Source organism: Sapajus apella, unplaced genomic scaffold (genome assembly GCF_009761245.1).
Source record: "Sapajus apella isolate SASKATOON/1434 unplaced genomic scaffold, GSC_monkey_1.0 scaffold20, whole genome shotgun sequence".
NCBI lineage: Eukaryota > Metazoa > Chordata > Mammalia > Primates > Cebidae > Sapajus > Sapajus apella.
Genome location: NW_022436960.1, coordinates 11,480,848 through 11,495,129, shown reverse-complemented (window position 1 = coordinate 11,495,129; position 14,282 = coordinate 11,480,848). Strand labels below are relative to the sequence as shown.

Here is a 14,282-nt window from a genome sequence, read left to right as displayed (position 1 = left end):
AGAAATCCTACAAGCCAGAAGAGTGGGTGTCAATATTCAACACTCTTGAAAAGAATTTTCAGCCCAAAATTTCATATCTAGCCAACTGAGCTTCATAAGCAAAGGAGAAATAAAATATTTTATGGACAAGCAAATGCTGAGAGATTTTGTTACCACCAGGCCTACCTTACAAGAACTCCTGAAGGAAGCACTAAACACGGAAAGGAACAACCAGTACCAGCCAGTGCAAAAACATACCAAATTGTAAAGACCATTGACACTATGAAGCAACTGCATCAACTAATGGGAAAAACAACCCACTAGCATCAAAATGGCAGGATTAAATTCACACATAACAATATTAAATGTAAATGGACTAAATGTCCCAATCAACAGACACAGACTGGCAAATTGGATAAAGTGTCAAGACCCATCAGTGTGCTGTATTCAGGAGACCCATCTTTGGCAAAGACTTCCATAGGCTCAAAATAATGGGATGGAGGAAGATTTACCAAGCAAAGGGGTTACAATCTTAGTCTCTGATAAAACAGACTTTAAACAAACAAAAATCAAAAGAGACAAAGAAGGGCATTGCATAATGGTAAAGGGATCAATGCAACAAGAAGAGATGACAATCCTAAATATATATGCACCCAATACAGGAGCACCCAGATACATAAAGCAAGTTCTTAATGACCTACAAAGAGACTTAAACACCCACACAATAATAGTGGGAGACTTTAACACGCCACTCTCAGTATTACACAGATCAATGAGACAGAAAATTAACAAGGATATCCAGGACTTGAACTCAGATCTGGACCAAGTAGACCTAATAGATATCTACAGAACTCTCTACCCCAAATCAACAGAATAGACATTCTTTTCAGTACCACATCACACTTGACCACATAATTGGAAGTAAATCACTCCTCAGCAAACATAAAAGAATGGAAATCATAACAGTGTCTCAGACCATAGTGCAATCAAATTAGAACTCAGGATTAAGAAACTCACTCAAAACTGCACAGCTACATGGAAACTGAACAACCTGTTCCTGAATGACTACTGGATAAACAATGAAATGAAGGCAGAAATAAAGACGTTCTTTGGAACCAATGAGAGCGAAGACACAATGTACCAGAATCTCTGGGACACATTTAAAGCAGTGTGTAGAGGTAAATTTATAGCACTAAATTCCCACAAGAGAAACGAGGAAAAATCTAAAATCAACACCCTAACGTCATGATTAAAATAACTAGAGAAGCAAGGTCAAACAAATTCAAAAGCTAGCAGAAGACACAAAATAACTAAGATCAGAGAAGAACTGAAGGAAACAGAAACACAAAAAACCCTTCAAAGAAATCAATGCATCCAAGAGCTGGTTTTTTGAAAAGATCAACAAAATAGATAGACCATTAGCCAGACTAATAAAGAAGAAAAGAGAGAAGAATCAAATTGGTGCAATAAAAAATGATAAAGGGGATATCACCACCAATCCCACAGAAATACAAACTACCATCACAGAATACTACAAACACCTCTATGCAAATAAACCAGTAAATCTAGAAGAAATGGGTAAATTCCTAGACACTTACACCCTCCCAAAACTAAACCAGGAAGAAGTTGAACCCCTGAATAGACCAATAAGAAGGTCTGAAATTGAGGTAGCAATTCATAGCCTACCAACCAAAAAAAGTCCAGGACCAGATAGGTTCACAGCAGAATTCTACCAGAAGTACAAAGAAGAGCTGGTACCATGCCTTGTGAAACTATTTCAAACAATACAAAAAGAGGAAATCCACCCTAACTGATTTTATGAGACCAACATCACCCTGATACCAAAACAAGGCAGCGACACAACTAAAAAGGAACATTTCAAGCCAATATCCCTGATGAACATTGATGCGAAAATCCTCAATAAAACACTGGTAAACTGAGTCCAACAGCACATCAAAAAGCTTATCCATCACAATCAAGTTGGCTTCATCCCTGGGATGCAAGGCTGGTTCAACATACACAAATCTATAAACATAATCCATCATATAAACAGAACCAAAGACAAAAACCACATGATAATCTCAACAGATGCAGAGAAGGCCTTTGACAAATTCAACAGCCCTTCATGCTAAAAACTCTCAATAAACTAGGTATCTATGGAACATATCTCAAAATAGTAAGAGCTATTTATGACAAACCCACAGCCAACATCATACTGAATGGGCAAAAACTGGAAGCATTCCCTTTGAAAACCAGCACAAGACAAGGATGCCCTCTCTCATCACTCCTATTCTACATAGTATTGGAAGTTCTGGCCAGGGCAATCAGGCAAGAGAAAGAAATAAAGGGTAGTCAGTTAGGAAAACAGGAAGTCAAATTGTCTCTATTTGCAGACAACATGATTGTATATTTATAAGACCCTATCGTCTCAGCCCAAAATCTCCTTAAGCTGATAAGCAACTTCAGCAAAGTCTCAGGACACAAAATCAATGCGTAAAAATCACAAGCATTCCTATACACCAGTAATAGACAAACAGAGAGCCAAATCATGAGTGAACTCCCATTCACAATTGCTACAAAGAGAATAAAATACCTAGGAATACAACTAGCAAGGATGTGCAGGACCTCTTCAAGGAGAACTACAAACCACTGCTCAAGGAAATAAGAGAGGATACAAACAGACGGAAAAATATTCCATGCTCATGGTTAGGAAGAATCAATATCGTGAAAATGGCCATACTGCCCAAAGTAATTTATAGATTCAATGCTATCCCCATCAAGCTACTACTGATTTTCTTTACAGAATTGCAGAAAACCACCTTAAACTTCATATGGAACCAAAAAAGAGCCCGCAGAGCCAAGGCAATCCTAAGCAAAAAAAAAAAAACAAATTTGGAAGCATCACACTACCTGACTTGAATCTATACTTCAAGGCTACACTAATCAAAACAGCATGATATTGGTACCAAAACAGATATATAGGCCAGTGGAACAGAACACAGGTCTCAGAAGTAAGACCACACATCTACAACCCTGATCTTTGACAACCCTGACAAAAACAAAAACAAGCAATGGGGAAAGGATTCTCTATTCAATAAATGGTGTTGGGAAAACTAGCTAGCCATATGCAGAAAGCTGAAAACACCTTATACAAAAGTTAATTCCAGATGGATTAAAGATTTAAACATAAGACCTGACACCATAAAAACCCTAGAAGAGAACCTAGGCAATGCCATTTAGGATATAGGCATGGGCAAGGACTTCATGACTAAAACACCAAAAGCAATAGCAACAAAAGCCAAAATAGACAAATGGGATCTAATTAACTAAAGTGCTTCTGCACAGCAAAAGAAACTATCCAGGGTGAACACGCAACCAACAGAATGGGAAACAATTTTTGCAATCTACCCATCTGACAAAGGGCTAATGTCTAGAATCTACAAAAAACTGAAACAAATTTACAAGACAAAAAAACAACCCCATCAAAAAGATGGCAAAGAATATGAACAGACACTTCTCAAAAGAAGACTTTTATGCAGGTAACAAACATGAAAAAAAGCTCATCATCACTAGTCATTAGAGAAATACAAATCAAAACCACATTGAGATACCATCTCACACCAGTTAGAATGGCGATCATTAAAAAATCAGGAGACAACAGATGCTGGAGAAGCTATGGAGAAATAGAAATGCTTTTACACTGTTGGTGGGAGTGTGAATTAGTTCAACCATTGTGGAAGACAGTGTGGCGATTCCTCAAGGATCTAGAACTAGGAATAGCATTTGACCCAGCAATCCCATTACTGGGTATATGCCCAAAGGATTATAAATCATTATATTATAAAGACACATGCATACATATGTTTATTGTGGCACTGTGCATAATAGCAAAGACTTGGAAATGACCCAAATGCCCATCAATGATAGACCAGATAAAGAAAATGTAGCACAAATATACCATGGAATACTCTGCAGCCATAAAAAAGGATGAGTTAATGTCCTCTGCAGGGACATGGATGAAGCTGGAAACCATCATTCTCAGCAAACTGACACAAGAACAGAAAACCAAACACCACACGTTCTCACTCATAAGTGGGTGTTGAACAATGAGAACACATGCACATAGGGAGGGGAACATCACACGGGGGGGCTTGGCGGGGGGTGAGAGGATAGGGGAGGGATAGCATTAGGAGAAATACCTAACGTAGATGACAGGATGATGGATGCAGCAAACCACCATGGCATGTGTATAACTATGTAACAAACCTGCATGTTCTGCACATGTACCCTAGAACTTAAAGTACAACAAAAAAAAGTAAAAAAAAAAAAAAAAAAAAAAAAGACAATGGGGATAATATCTCTAGGCCATGTCAGAGAACTTTGCAGCAGCCTCACAGGCCTGGAGGCCTAACAGGAAAAAATGGTTTCATTGGCTGGACCCAGGACCCCCTGCTGTATGCAGCCTAGGGACTTGGGGCCCGGTGTCCCAGTTGCTCTAGCCATGACTAAAAGGGGCCAAGGTACAGCTCAGGCCATGGCTTCAGAGGGTGCAAGCCCAAGCCTTGGCAGCTTCCACATGGTGTTAGCCTTCAGGTGCACAGATCAAGAACTAGGGTTTGGAAACCTCCTCTTAGATTTCAAAGGATGTACAGAAGTGCCTGGATGTCCAGGCAGACATTGCTGCAGGGGAAGGGCCCTCATGGAGAATCTCTGCTAGAGCAGTGTGGAAGGGAAATATGGGGTTGAAGCCCCCACAGAGTCCCCACTGGGGCACTGCCTAGTGGAGCTGTGAGACAAGGGCCACCATCCTTCAAACCTCAGAATGGTAGATCCACCAAGAGCTTGCACTGTGCACCTGGAAAAGCCACACTCAATGCCAGCCCATGAGAGCAGCTGGGAGGCTGTACCTTGCAAAGCCACAGGGGTGGGGCTGCCCAAGACCGTAGGAACCCATCTCTTACAACAGTGTGACCTGGATGTGAGACATGAAGTCAAAGGAAATCATTTTGGAGCTTTTAAGATTTGACTCCCTCGCTTGATTTTGGACTTGCGTGGGGCCTTTAGCCCCTTCGTTTTGGCCAATTTCTTCCAGTTTGGAATGGGTGTATTTATCCAATGTCTACACTGCCATTGTAGCTAGAAAGCAACTAACTAACTTTTGATTTGTCTCACATGAGACTGTGGATTGTGGACTTTTGAGTTAATGCTGAAATGAGTTAAGACTTTGGGGGACTGTTGGGAAGGCATAATTGGTTTTGAAATGTGAGCACGTGAGACCTAGGAGGGGCCAAGGGCAGAATGATATGGTTTGGCTGTGTCCCCACCCAAATCTCATCTTGAATTGTAGCTCCCATAATTCCCATGTGTTGTGGGAAAAACCTGGTAGGAGATAATTGAATCATAGGGGCAGTTTCTCCCATACTGTTCTCATGGTAGTGAATAAGTCTCAGATCTGATGGTTTTATAAGGAGTTTCCCCTTTCATTTGGCTCTCATTTTCTCTTACCTGCGGCCATGTAAGCCATGCCTCTCACCTTCTGTCATGATTGTCAGGCCTCCCCAGCCACGTGGAACTGTGAGTCCATTAAACCTCTTTTTCATTATAAATCACCCAGTCTCAGGTATGTATTTATCAGCAGCATGAAAACAGACTAATACAAGGTGTATCATCTTTTATCTTTTATACTATATTTTTACTGTACCTTTTCTATGTGTAGATATATTTAGATACACTAACACTTACCACTGTGTTAATTGCCTACAGTATTCAGTATAGTAATATACTGCATAGGTTTGTAGCCTAGGAAAAATAAGCTATCCATATAGCCTAAGTGTTTAGTAGGCTACACCATCTAGGTTTGTATAAGTGCCCTACGTTGTCCATGCAATAAGATAGCCTAACAACATATTTCTCAGAACATATCCCCATTGTTAAATGATTCACGACTGTGCTTAAAACACAATTTTAGTTACTATTGATAGCAGTCTGCCCTATCCCCTCAAAATCTTCTCTATCTCAGCCCATCATTCACATATGCATGCATAAATACATACACTTATTTAACTTCTATAATTAGGTACCACCTTACTTTCTTGACTCTAATAAAAGTAATTTTCTCTCTAATATATAAAAATCAGATGGTTTCATCACTCCTTCAATGAACCTATAATTTAAGAGTTAACCAATTTCTCCCTCATTCAACTCAAAAAGCAATGTTTTCTAGTGAGTGCAATGTCAAGAACATAAGAAAAACTATCACAGATTCCCAGGTAGATATTTCTTACCTTTTTTCTGATTGTGAAAATAATACATTAAAAACTCAAAATTATTTAGAAAATTCATTAAACAAATTATGGTACATTCATATGAAGAAATACTATGAATTAATCAAAAAGCAACAAATATGAAATGTTCAGAATATATTATGTGGATAAAACAACTTACAAGACTGCATGGTTTAATCCCAATGTTGTTGAAAGATGAAAAAAAGAGAAAGATCAATTGATTGGGTATTCTGTGAGCCAGAACTTTTTAAAACTATTTTGAGAAAGACTACTGATAAGCACAAAGTAAGATGGTAGGCTAGGCACTGGGTTCATCTTTTCTTCTTTCTTTAAAAAATTAAATTTGGCCGGGTATGGTGGCTCACGTCTGTAATCCCAGCAATTTGGGAGGCCAAGGTGGGTGAAATGCTTGAGGACAGGAGTTTGAGACCAGCCTGGCCAACATGGCAAAACCCCATCTCTATAAATACAAAAATTAGCTGGGTGTGGTGGTGTACACCTGTAGTCCTAGCTACTCAGGAGGCTGGGGCATGAGAATCATTTGAACACAAGAGGCAGAGGTTGCAGAGAGCCAAGACCGCACCACTGCACTTCAGCCCGAGCAACAGAGTGAAATTCTGTCTCAAAAAACCAAATTCTAATTGTAATTAAAAAAAAAAAATCACTCCTCCCAGACCCAACTCTCTTGTAGCTAACAATAAACTCTAGACCAAAACTAAAACAAAGCAAGCAAATAAAAACCCTGAAGGCAATGAAGAGTAAAGAAAAGTAATACAGATCTAGATAGAAGTTGACTCTGGGGAAAAAAGTAATGACACAAAGTGAGTTATTGGTCTTTAATGACTGTTAGCCTGAGCACACATCAAAGTTGGCACCACACAGGGTATATAAAACTCCAACAGAAAACTCACAGTCTTTCTAGGCTGAAGAACAACAGGGTAGAGTTCAAGCAAATCAGAGCTGCAGGAAAGTAAGGTGGGAATCCTAGAAAGGAGAGATTTCCAAATTCTGTAAATAAAGCCTTTTCAAATAACTGTCTCATCTCTGAACTACCACCCAAGTGCTGCCACCCAAGACAAAATTTGTAGTTTAAGTCCAACCAATTTACTTGTCTGGTAGAATGGAGGAAAAAAGAAAGGCAGGAGGAGGAGGAAGGTGTGTTATTCTGTTTGCATCACTATAAAGAAGTATCTGAGGCTGGGTAATTTATAAAGAAAATCTGTTTCATTTGCTCTCTGTTTTGCAGGGTGTACAGAAAACATGGTGCTAGCGTCTGCTTCTGATGAGGGCCTTAGGAAGCTTGCAATCATAGTGGAAGACAAAAAGAGAACAGGCACATCACATGGCAACAGCAGGAGCAAGAGATGGGCAGGTGAGGTGCCAGGCTCTTTTAAACAACCAGATCTCACAGGAACTCAGGGCTAGAACTCGCTTATCACCAAAGGGATGTTGCTAAGCCATTCATGAGGGATCTGCCCTGTGATCCAATCACCTCCCACCAGGCCCCACTTCTAACATTGGGAATCACATGAATTTGGAGGGAACAAATATCCAAACCATATCAGGAGGGAAAGGAGAAAGGGAAGGAGGAAAGGAGGGATGAAAAAGAGGAAGAAGAAGGAAGAAAGGGAGGAAAGAAGAAACCTTTTCAGAGGAATGGAATTGAATCTAGAATCTCCACAACATAATAGTCAATATTTTTGATATTGATATCAAGAATACAACCCAAAAGTACTCCATATACAAAGAAACAGGAAAATGTGATCCATTTTCAAGAAAAGAGACAATCCACAAATCCAAACCTAGATGACCTAGATGCTGAAATTGGCAGATAAAGATTTTAAAGCTTAAAACATGAAAGAAAATAGGTTTGCAATAATGTAAAATTAAGAAATTGCAGTAGAGGAAAACTATAACAAAGAACCATATGTAGATGGTACAACTAAAAAATGCAATGTCTAAACTAAAAAATTCATGAATAGGCTTAACAGCAGACTAAAGATAACAGAAGAGACAGTGAATTTGAAAAAATGATCAATATTACTGAATCTAAAGAACGGAGAAAAAAAGATACTTGGGAAAAAAAATAGTCTCAGAGACCTACAGAACATCAAAAGGTCCAACATAGGTATAATTGGAATCCCAGAAGAAGAAAAGAGGGGATAAGACAAAAAATACTTGGACAAATACTGTAGATCTTGATAGAGATTTGTATTACACTGACATTTGTCAATATTCAACAAATATACACTTAAAATTCAGCAAATATACACAAAATTCTACATTAACTTGGGCAGCTCATTGTGTATAAAATTTATGTCAAAAGAAGAAAACTGTAAAGAGATGGTTGAATTCCAGTAAATGATATATATGTTTAGTGTTTTCAAGGAAATATATTGGTGTCTTCAATTTACTCTAAAATTCATTCCCCTCCAAAAAGGGGATTAATAATGGATAAAAGAATGGCTATGTAGACAGATATACTTGATAAAGCAAGTATAGTAAGTAATGTTAATGGCAGAATTTATGTGGTGGACATACAGGTATTGGCTATTAAGTTTTTTGTTTGTTTGTTTTACTTTCCTGTATGTTTGAAATTTTTGAAATTTTTCTAATAAAATTTTGAGGGTAAAAAAGCCATTGTGCCTTAGTGTGTCAATGGACTAACACAAATTGTTTTTTAAAAAAACAAGAGCTACATGTTATTTCATCCTCTCTCTATTAATCCATTGGCTTCTACATCACCCAAATTCAGCCAATGAATCTACCTTATTCAAGTAACTATTTAGAATGAGAAGTACAGATTGGTGAAGAAAGAAGGGAAGGAAAAATGACTATTTGATTGTTTCCTTATTTTTCATTGCACCAAATATTAGAAAATAATAAATAAGAAACATGTCTTCTATGTTTACTAACCAATACAAAATAACTCCTTTACTTTTTCATTCTAGACATGTGATGGATAACTGAGGTATTAAAATTACAGTTATCCTTCAGTAAATGTGAGGCATCGGTTCCAGAACCCTCCATGGATACCAAAATCCATGGATGCTCTAGTTCCTTATATAAATGGTATAGTATTCGCATATAACGTACACATATCCTCCAATATGCTTTAAATCATCTCTTGATTACTTATAATACCTAATACAATGTAAATGCTATTGACATAGTTGCCACACTGTATTGTTTGGGGAAAAATGACAAGAAGAAAGTCTGCACATGTTCAGTACAGACACAATCATTCATTTTTTTCCCAAATATTGTATTGTGATCAGATTTCAAAATGGGACCTTTCAAAAATACTGTACATTAAGTTCTTCTACAGAAAAAGCAAAACATAAAAAACAAAATACGAAAGTTTTATATGAATTTTGTATTAAAAATACCAAAGCAAAATAATAGCACTTAAATGCCACAGTGATTTTTAAATCTTGCTATTTTATTGTTTACCTTCAAGTTCTTCCAGATGTGAAGTAGTTCCTTGTGTCCTGGGTTGAATATAAGATAACTTAAACTTGGGCACCACAAATGGTACTTCTTTGCCGTCAGATGGTAATTTGGAAAGCAAATAATCCTCAGTACAGCCAAACTGAGGCTTTACAGAAACAGAATTCAATGGAGGTACAGAGATAACAGCATTCTGACTATTTGGGAGTGACACTTTATAATCTCTTTCCACAGAAACTGCACACAAAAGAAAAAGGAAAAGAAAAAAGTCATAACTATGAATATAGGTTACATATAATCTAAACCTAGTATACTTTGATATTTAACCATTTTAGAACAAATTACTGACACATTTACTCTTGGGTCTTATCAAACACTTCTGGAATCTACATTAATTTTGTCCAGACAATGTTTGAGCAATTAAAATATTATTGCTAAAGTGCATTAATGAATCATAATGGTAAAAGCAGCTTTAAAGGGTCTTATTCCCACAGGAATCCACAGATGGAAAAACGATTTTATTTCACAGTTAGTTAGTTACACAGTGCTTTCAAGTAAAAATCTAGTCATTTAAAAATACTGTCAACGAAAGCAATTCTGGTCAGTACTACTGGTTAATATCAGTCTTAACTGCATATAGCAACACTATAAGGAAGCAAAAGGTCTTTAAGTTTAAAAATCTCAACGAAATCACAAAATAAAATACATTCTGACCCTCAATGTATTTCATAATAGCAGCTATCCCTGTCATAGTTTTTATGACCCATTTTATTCATTCTCTAGAATCATATGTGATTCCTCGGCTACATGACTTACGATGGGAGCTAAGTTATTCTTTATATAAATATAATGCTATCTGTAGACTGAATGAAAGTACAAACACTATTGTGTAGAAATTTATGAAATGTTTCAGTGTAAAAAAGAAGACTTCATACTCAAATATACTACGAAGCTCTGCTCTAGATTAGGAAAAAAAGAGCCAGAGAAGAGATAAGGAAGCCATGCAATAAAGAGAGAACTCTCCAAGCGTCCTTAATAAATGTGGATCTTCATAAAGTTATGGGTCTCTTCCCCACTGGTTATTGATTAATTCAAGGCATTTTTAATGTTATATACATATTCAAAATTGTCTTTATTTAAATCAAAACATGGGTCAGAATATGTTGTCTCACAAACATACTTCTCTTCCCTCCTTGTCTTTGACTATACTATTTCATCCACCTATAACACCCATATCCAGCTTTCAGCTTCTCTTCCTTCTTCCAACCATCTTGCTAAACTCCTGTTCAGATTTCCAGGGCAAACGCAATCTTCTTTATGGTAAGGTCTTACATGTCTCTTAAATTGAATTAATCTCTCTCCCCTATGCTCCAGACTATGTGAAGTTATGGAATATTTATCTAGTGTGCCTTATATTTCTGCTTCCCCCAAGAAGTTGGAAAACATGCCTAATTTTTTATATTGCAAAATGCCACAAATGAAGAAGGTGCTACATAAATGTTACATCAAAATAAAACAAAACTCACAGTTGTGTTTTTCTGTTTCACCATAGAAACATCCTCTACAGCAACTCTTTATAAATTCTGTTGCCATTACATTCGATTTCCAATATCCAGCAAAAGATACAAACTTCCAATCTTAGTATTAATCTGTGGGTAGAATAGAAAACAAGTTAACATGCTCCTCATGCTTAATGCAATTAGATGTTACTAAATAAACCATATTATCTGTCTTTATAAGACACAATGAGGATTCTCAAGCAAAAATACTTAAGAGGAAGGTAGATTTTTGTAACCATATGAAATGTTGTATAACTTATTTATAAGTTGTTAAAATGACATGTTTAGAAATTACTAAATAAACAATCTCAATGTTAAAATCTGGAAAAAATGAGAAAATTCCCATTCTTAATTTTCTTTCAGGAAAAATAAGAAGGAAGATTGAGTGGAGAGATGTAGAGTAACAAGAGTGGGGATGTGTTTATGAGAAAGAGAAGGGATAGTGTGGAAAAAGAAAAGCAACATGGAAGAAACACAGAAAAACAGAAAAAAGAGAAAAAGAAGAAAAAAGAGGTAAACTAGAACTTTTGCTGATAAAACAGCAAGAAACCTAAGACAAGAGCACATAGAATTAGGAGGAGACGTTTGGGAAGGGAGTTGAAAAGGAAAAGGTCAAAAACAAGTGGGAGCAAACCTAGAAATAGAGAATGGAGACTAGACAGCAGGAGAGACAGAGTGAGCTGAGGAATAGCGAGAGATAAGAAGTAAAAAGGGAAAGAGTAGAAATGAAGCGGAGAGAGAGGGACAGGAAATGAAGATGAGAGGTATAAAAGGTCAGAGAAATCAAAGAAGAAAAAAGGACGTAGAAAGAGGTAAGAAAAGGAGAGAGGGGAAAACACAAACTGCAAAAGAAAAAATGTTCAAAGAAACAGTAAAAGTTAGAAACTGAAAAGAGGATGAAAGATGAGAAAAGGGGGAAAAGATTGAGATAGAGAAGCAGAGTAAATTTAGGAGCATTGGTCAAAGAATACAAAATTACAGTTTTGATAGGAGAAACAGGTTCAATAGCTCTACTGTACTACATGGTGATTACAGCTAATGAAGATCTGTGGTCCTCTTCAGAGATGCTAAGGCTAGATGTTTAATTTCTCTCCACAAAAATAACGTCAGGTAATGCAGATGTTAGCTAGTTTTAACCATTTCACAATGTGTAGGCACTTCAAAACATCACATTGTATATAATAAATATATACGATTTGGTCAATTTAAAAAGTAAAGTAAAAGTGTATCAAAAAAAGTAAAGAGAGTGGTAAAGAAGATAGGGTTAGAGAGTTAGAATATGAGGATAAACAAAAACAGACTATGAGAAAGGGAGATGAAATTAAAAAGTTGATAGGGAAAGAAACTAAGTATCTTAAAGAAAAGCTTATTCATTATTATATTCTAATAAGTACATACCTAGTATAACTTAAAAAAAAATTTTTCTCTTTCACCTGATCTATCTTAATCTATGTCCATGCAAAAGTTGAAAGAAAATATGACACTCCATTAAAAGTGTGAGAAAACATTCACTTCCTCCAGATCAATTATTCTGGTAATTCAAAGGCCCCATAATGGGGACCAATAAACAAATAAACTGCATACTTTATGAATTATTTTAATCTTCAGAGTTACATTAATAGAAAAGTATACCTTAAGCACTACATCACATACGCACAAAAAGATGCCACAAATAAGATATAGTGCAAATAAGGGAACTCTATTTTATATTTACCAGGAAATTAAATTGTATAAGAACTTCACGTCCAATTTCTCATCATCCTTGGTCTCAATGTCTTTGTTCTAAATGTACTCTCTTCATTTATGCCTACTTAAACTCCATACATTTTTTACAGGAGATTTTAAATATATGCGAAGAAGTGTAACAAAACCCTAACCAATCAGATTAAAATAATTATCAACTCATGTTGTTAATCTTATTTTGCCTCTGCCTCCCCATTTACCCTGTCCTTTGGATTATTTTGAAATAATTTTTAAACATATAATTTCACCCATAAATACATATGTAATGATCTCTAAAATGTGGCAAAGGACTCAAGAGTTAACTTCAAGGGGCTGTCACTGGCTGAATCATTTCAAGTATTAATACAAACAGTATCTGTAATGAATGGTAACATATCAAATGTTTCTAAAATGTTGTTCTTTTTAAAGATAACCATAATAGTATTATCATGTGTAAAATAACTAATATAACCAGCTACTCAGTCACTGTTCAAATCTCTGCTATGGTCTCAATTTTTATAGTTGTTTTGTTGAAATTAAGATCAAAGTTTAAATTGTTTCATATTTTGTTATTAGAAATGGTGCCAGCCGGGCGAAGTGGCTCACGCCTGTAATCCCAACACTTTGGGAGGCCAAGGTGGGCAGATCACAAGGTCAAGAGATCAAGACCATCCTGGCCAACATGGTGAAACCCTGTCTCTAGAAGAAAAAAAAAAAAAAGAAATGGTGCCACAGTAGCTTAGTGTACACATATTTCTTAGATATTTCTCAGTATATATCTGTAAGATAGATTACTAGAGATAAGACTATGGGGTCAAAAGATGTATGTATGTAATTTTGCTTGTATTGCCAAAATTCTCTCTGAAGCTACACCATTTTACATTCCCAATAGCAATATATAAGAGTACCTTTTTCTGTTACCAACAAAATGCATTGTCAAACTGATGAACTTCTGCCAGTGTGATAGGAAAGAAATGATATATTGTGTTGTTTTAATTTACATCTATTATAGGTGATGTTCAGCTTCTTGTCATATAAGATTAATCTCTAAGAATTCTGTTCATTATCTCCTGCCGATATTTTCATAAACCTGTTGGTCTTTTTCTTCTCCAGTTATAGATATTATTTAGATATTCTAAATTCTAAATTCTCCAAATATCTAAATATTCTCTTTAGATATTTGAGAGGTTAACACTTGTCCATGATACAAGTGGCAAACATCCTTCTGGTTTGTCATTTTTCTTTTTGCTTTGATTATGGCATTTTCTGCTATGCAAAAGTGTGTGTG

The 14,282-nt window shown here is 36.3% G+C and overlaps 1 protein-coding gene across 4 annotated transcripts in view; it reads right to left on the bottom strand.

Annotated features, from left to right (window-relative positions):
- The window catches only part of TC2N (tandem C2 domains, nuclear), an 89,615-nt gene that overhangs the window by 26,424 nt on the left and 48,909 nt on the right, over positions 1–14,282 (bottom strand). For all 4 annotated transcript variants that reach the window (XM_032287617.1, XM_032287615.1, XM_032287618.1 and 1 more), the window contains exons 2-3: positions 11,240–11,362; positions 9,717–9,950 (exon numbers count right to left, since the gene is read on the bottom strand). In XM_032287617.1, coding sequence (XP_032143508.1) covers positions 9,717–9,950; positions 11,240–11,306 — 301 coding nt within the window. In that variant the 5' untranslated portion in view covers positions 11,307–11,362. The remainder of the gene's footprint in view (positions 1–9,716; positions 9,951–11,239; positions 11,363–14,282) is intronic.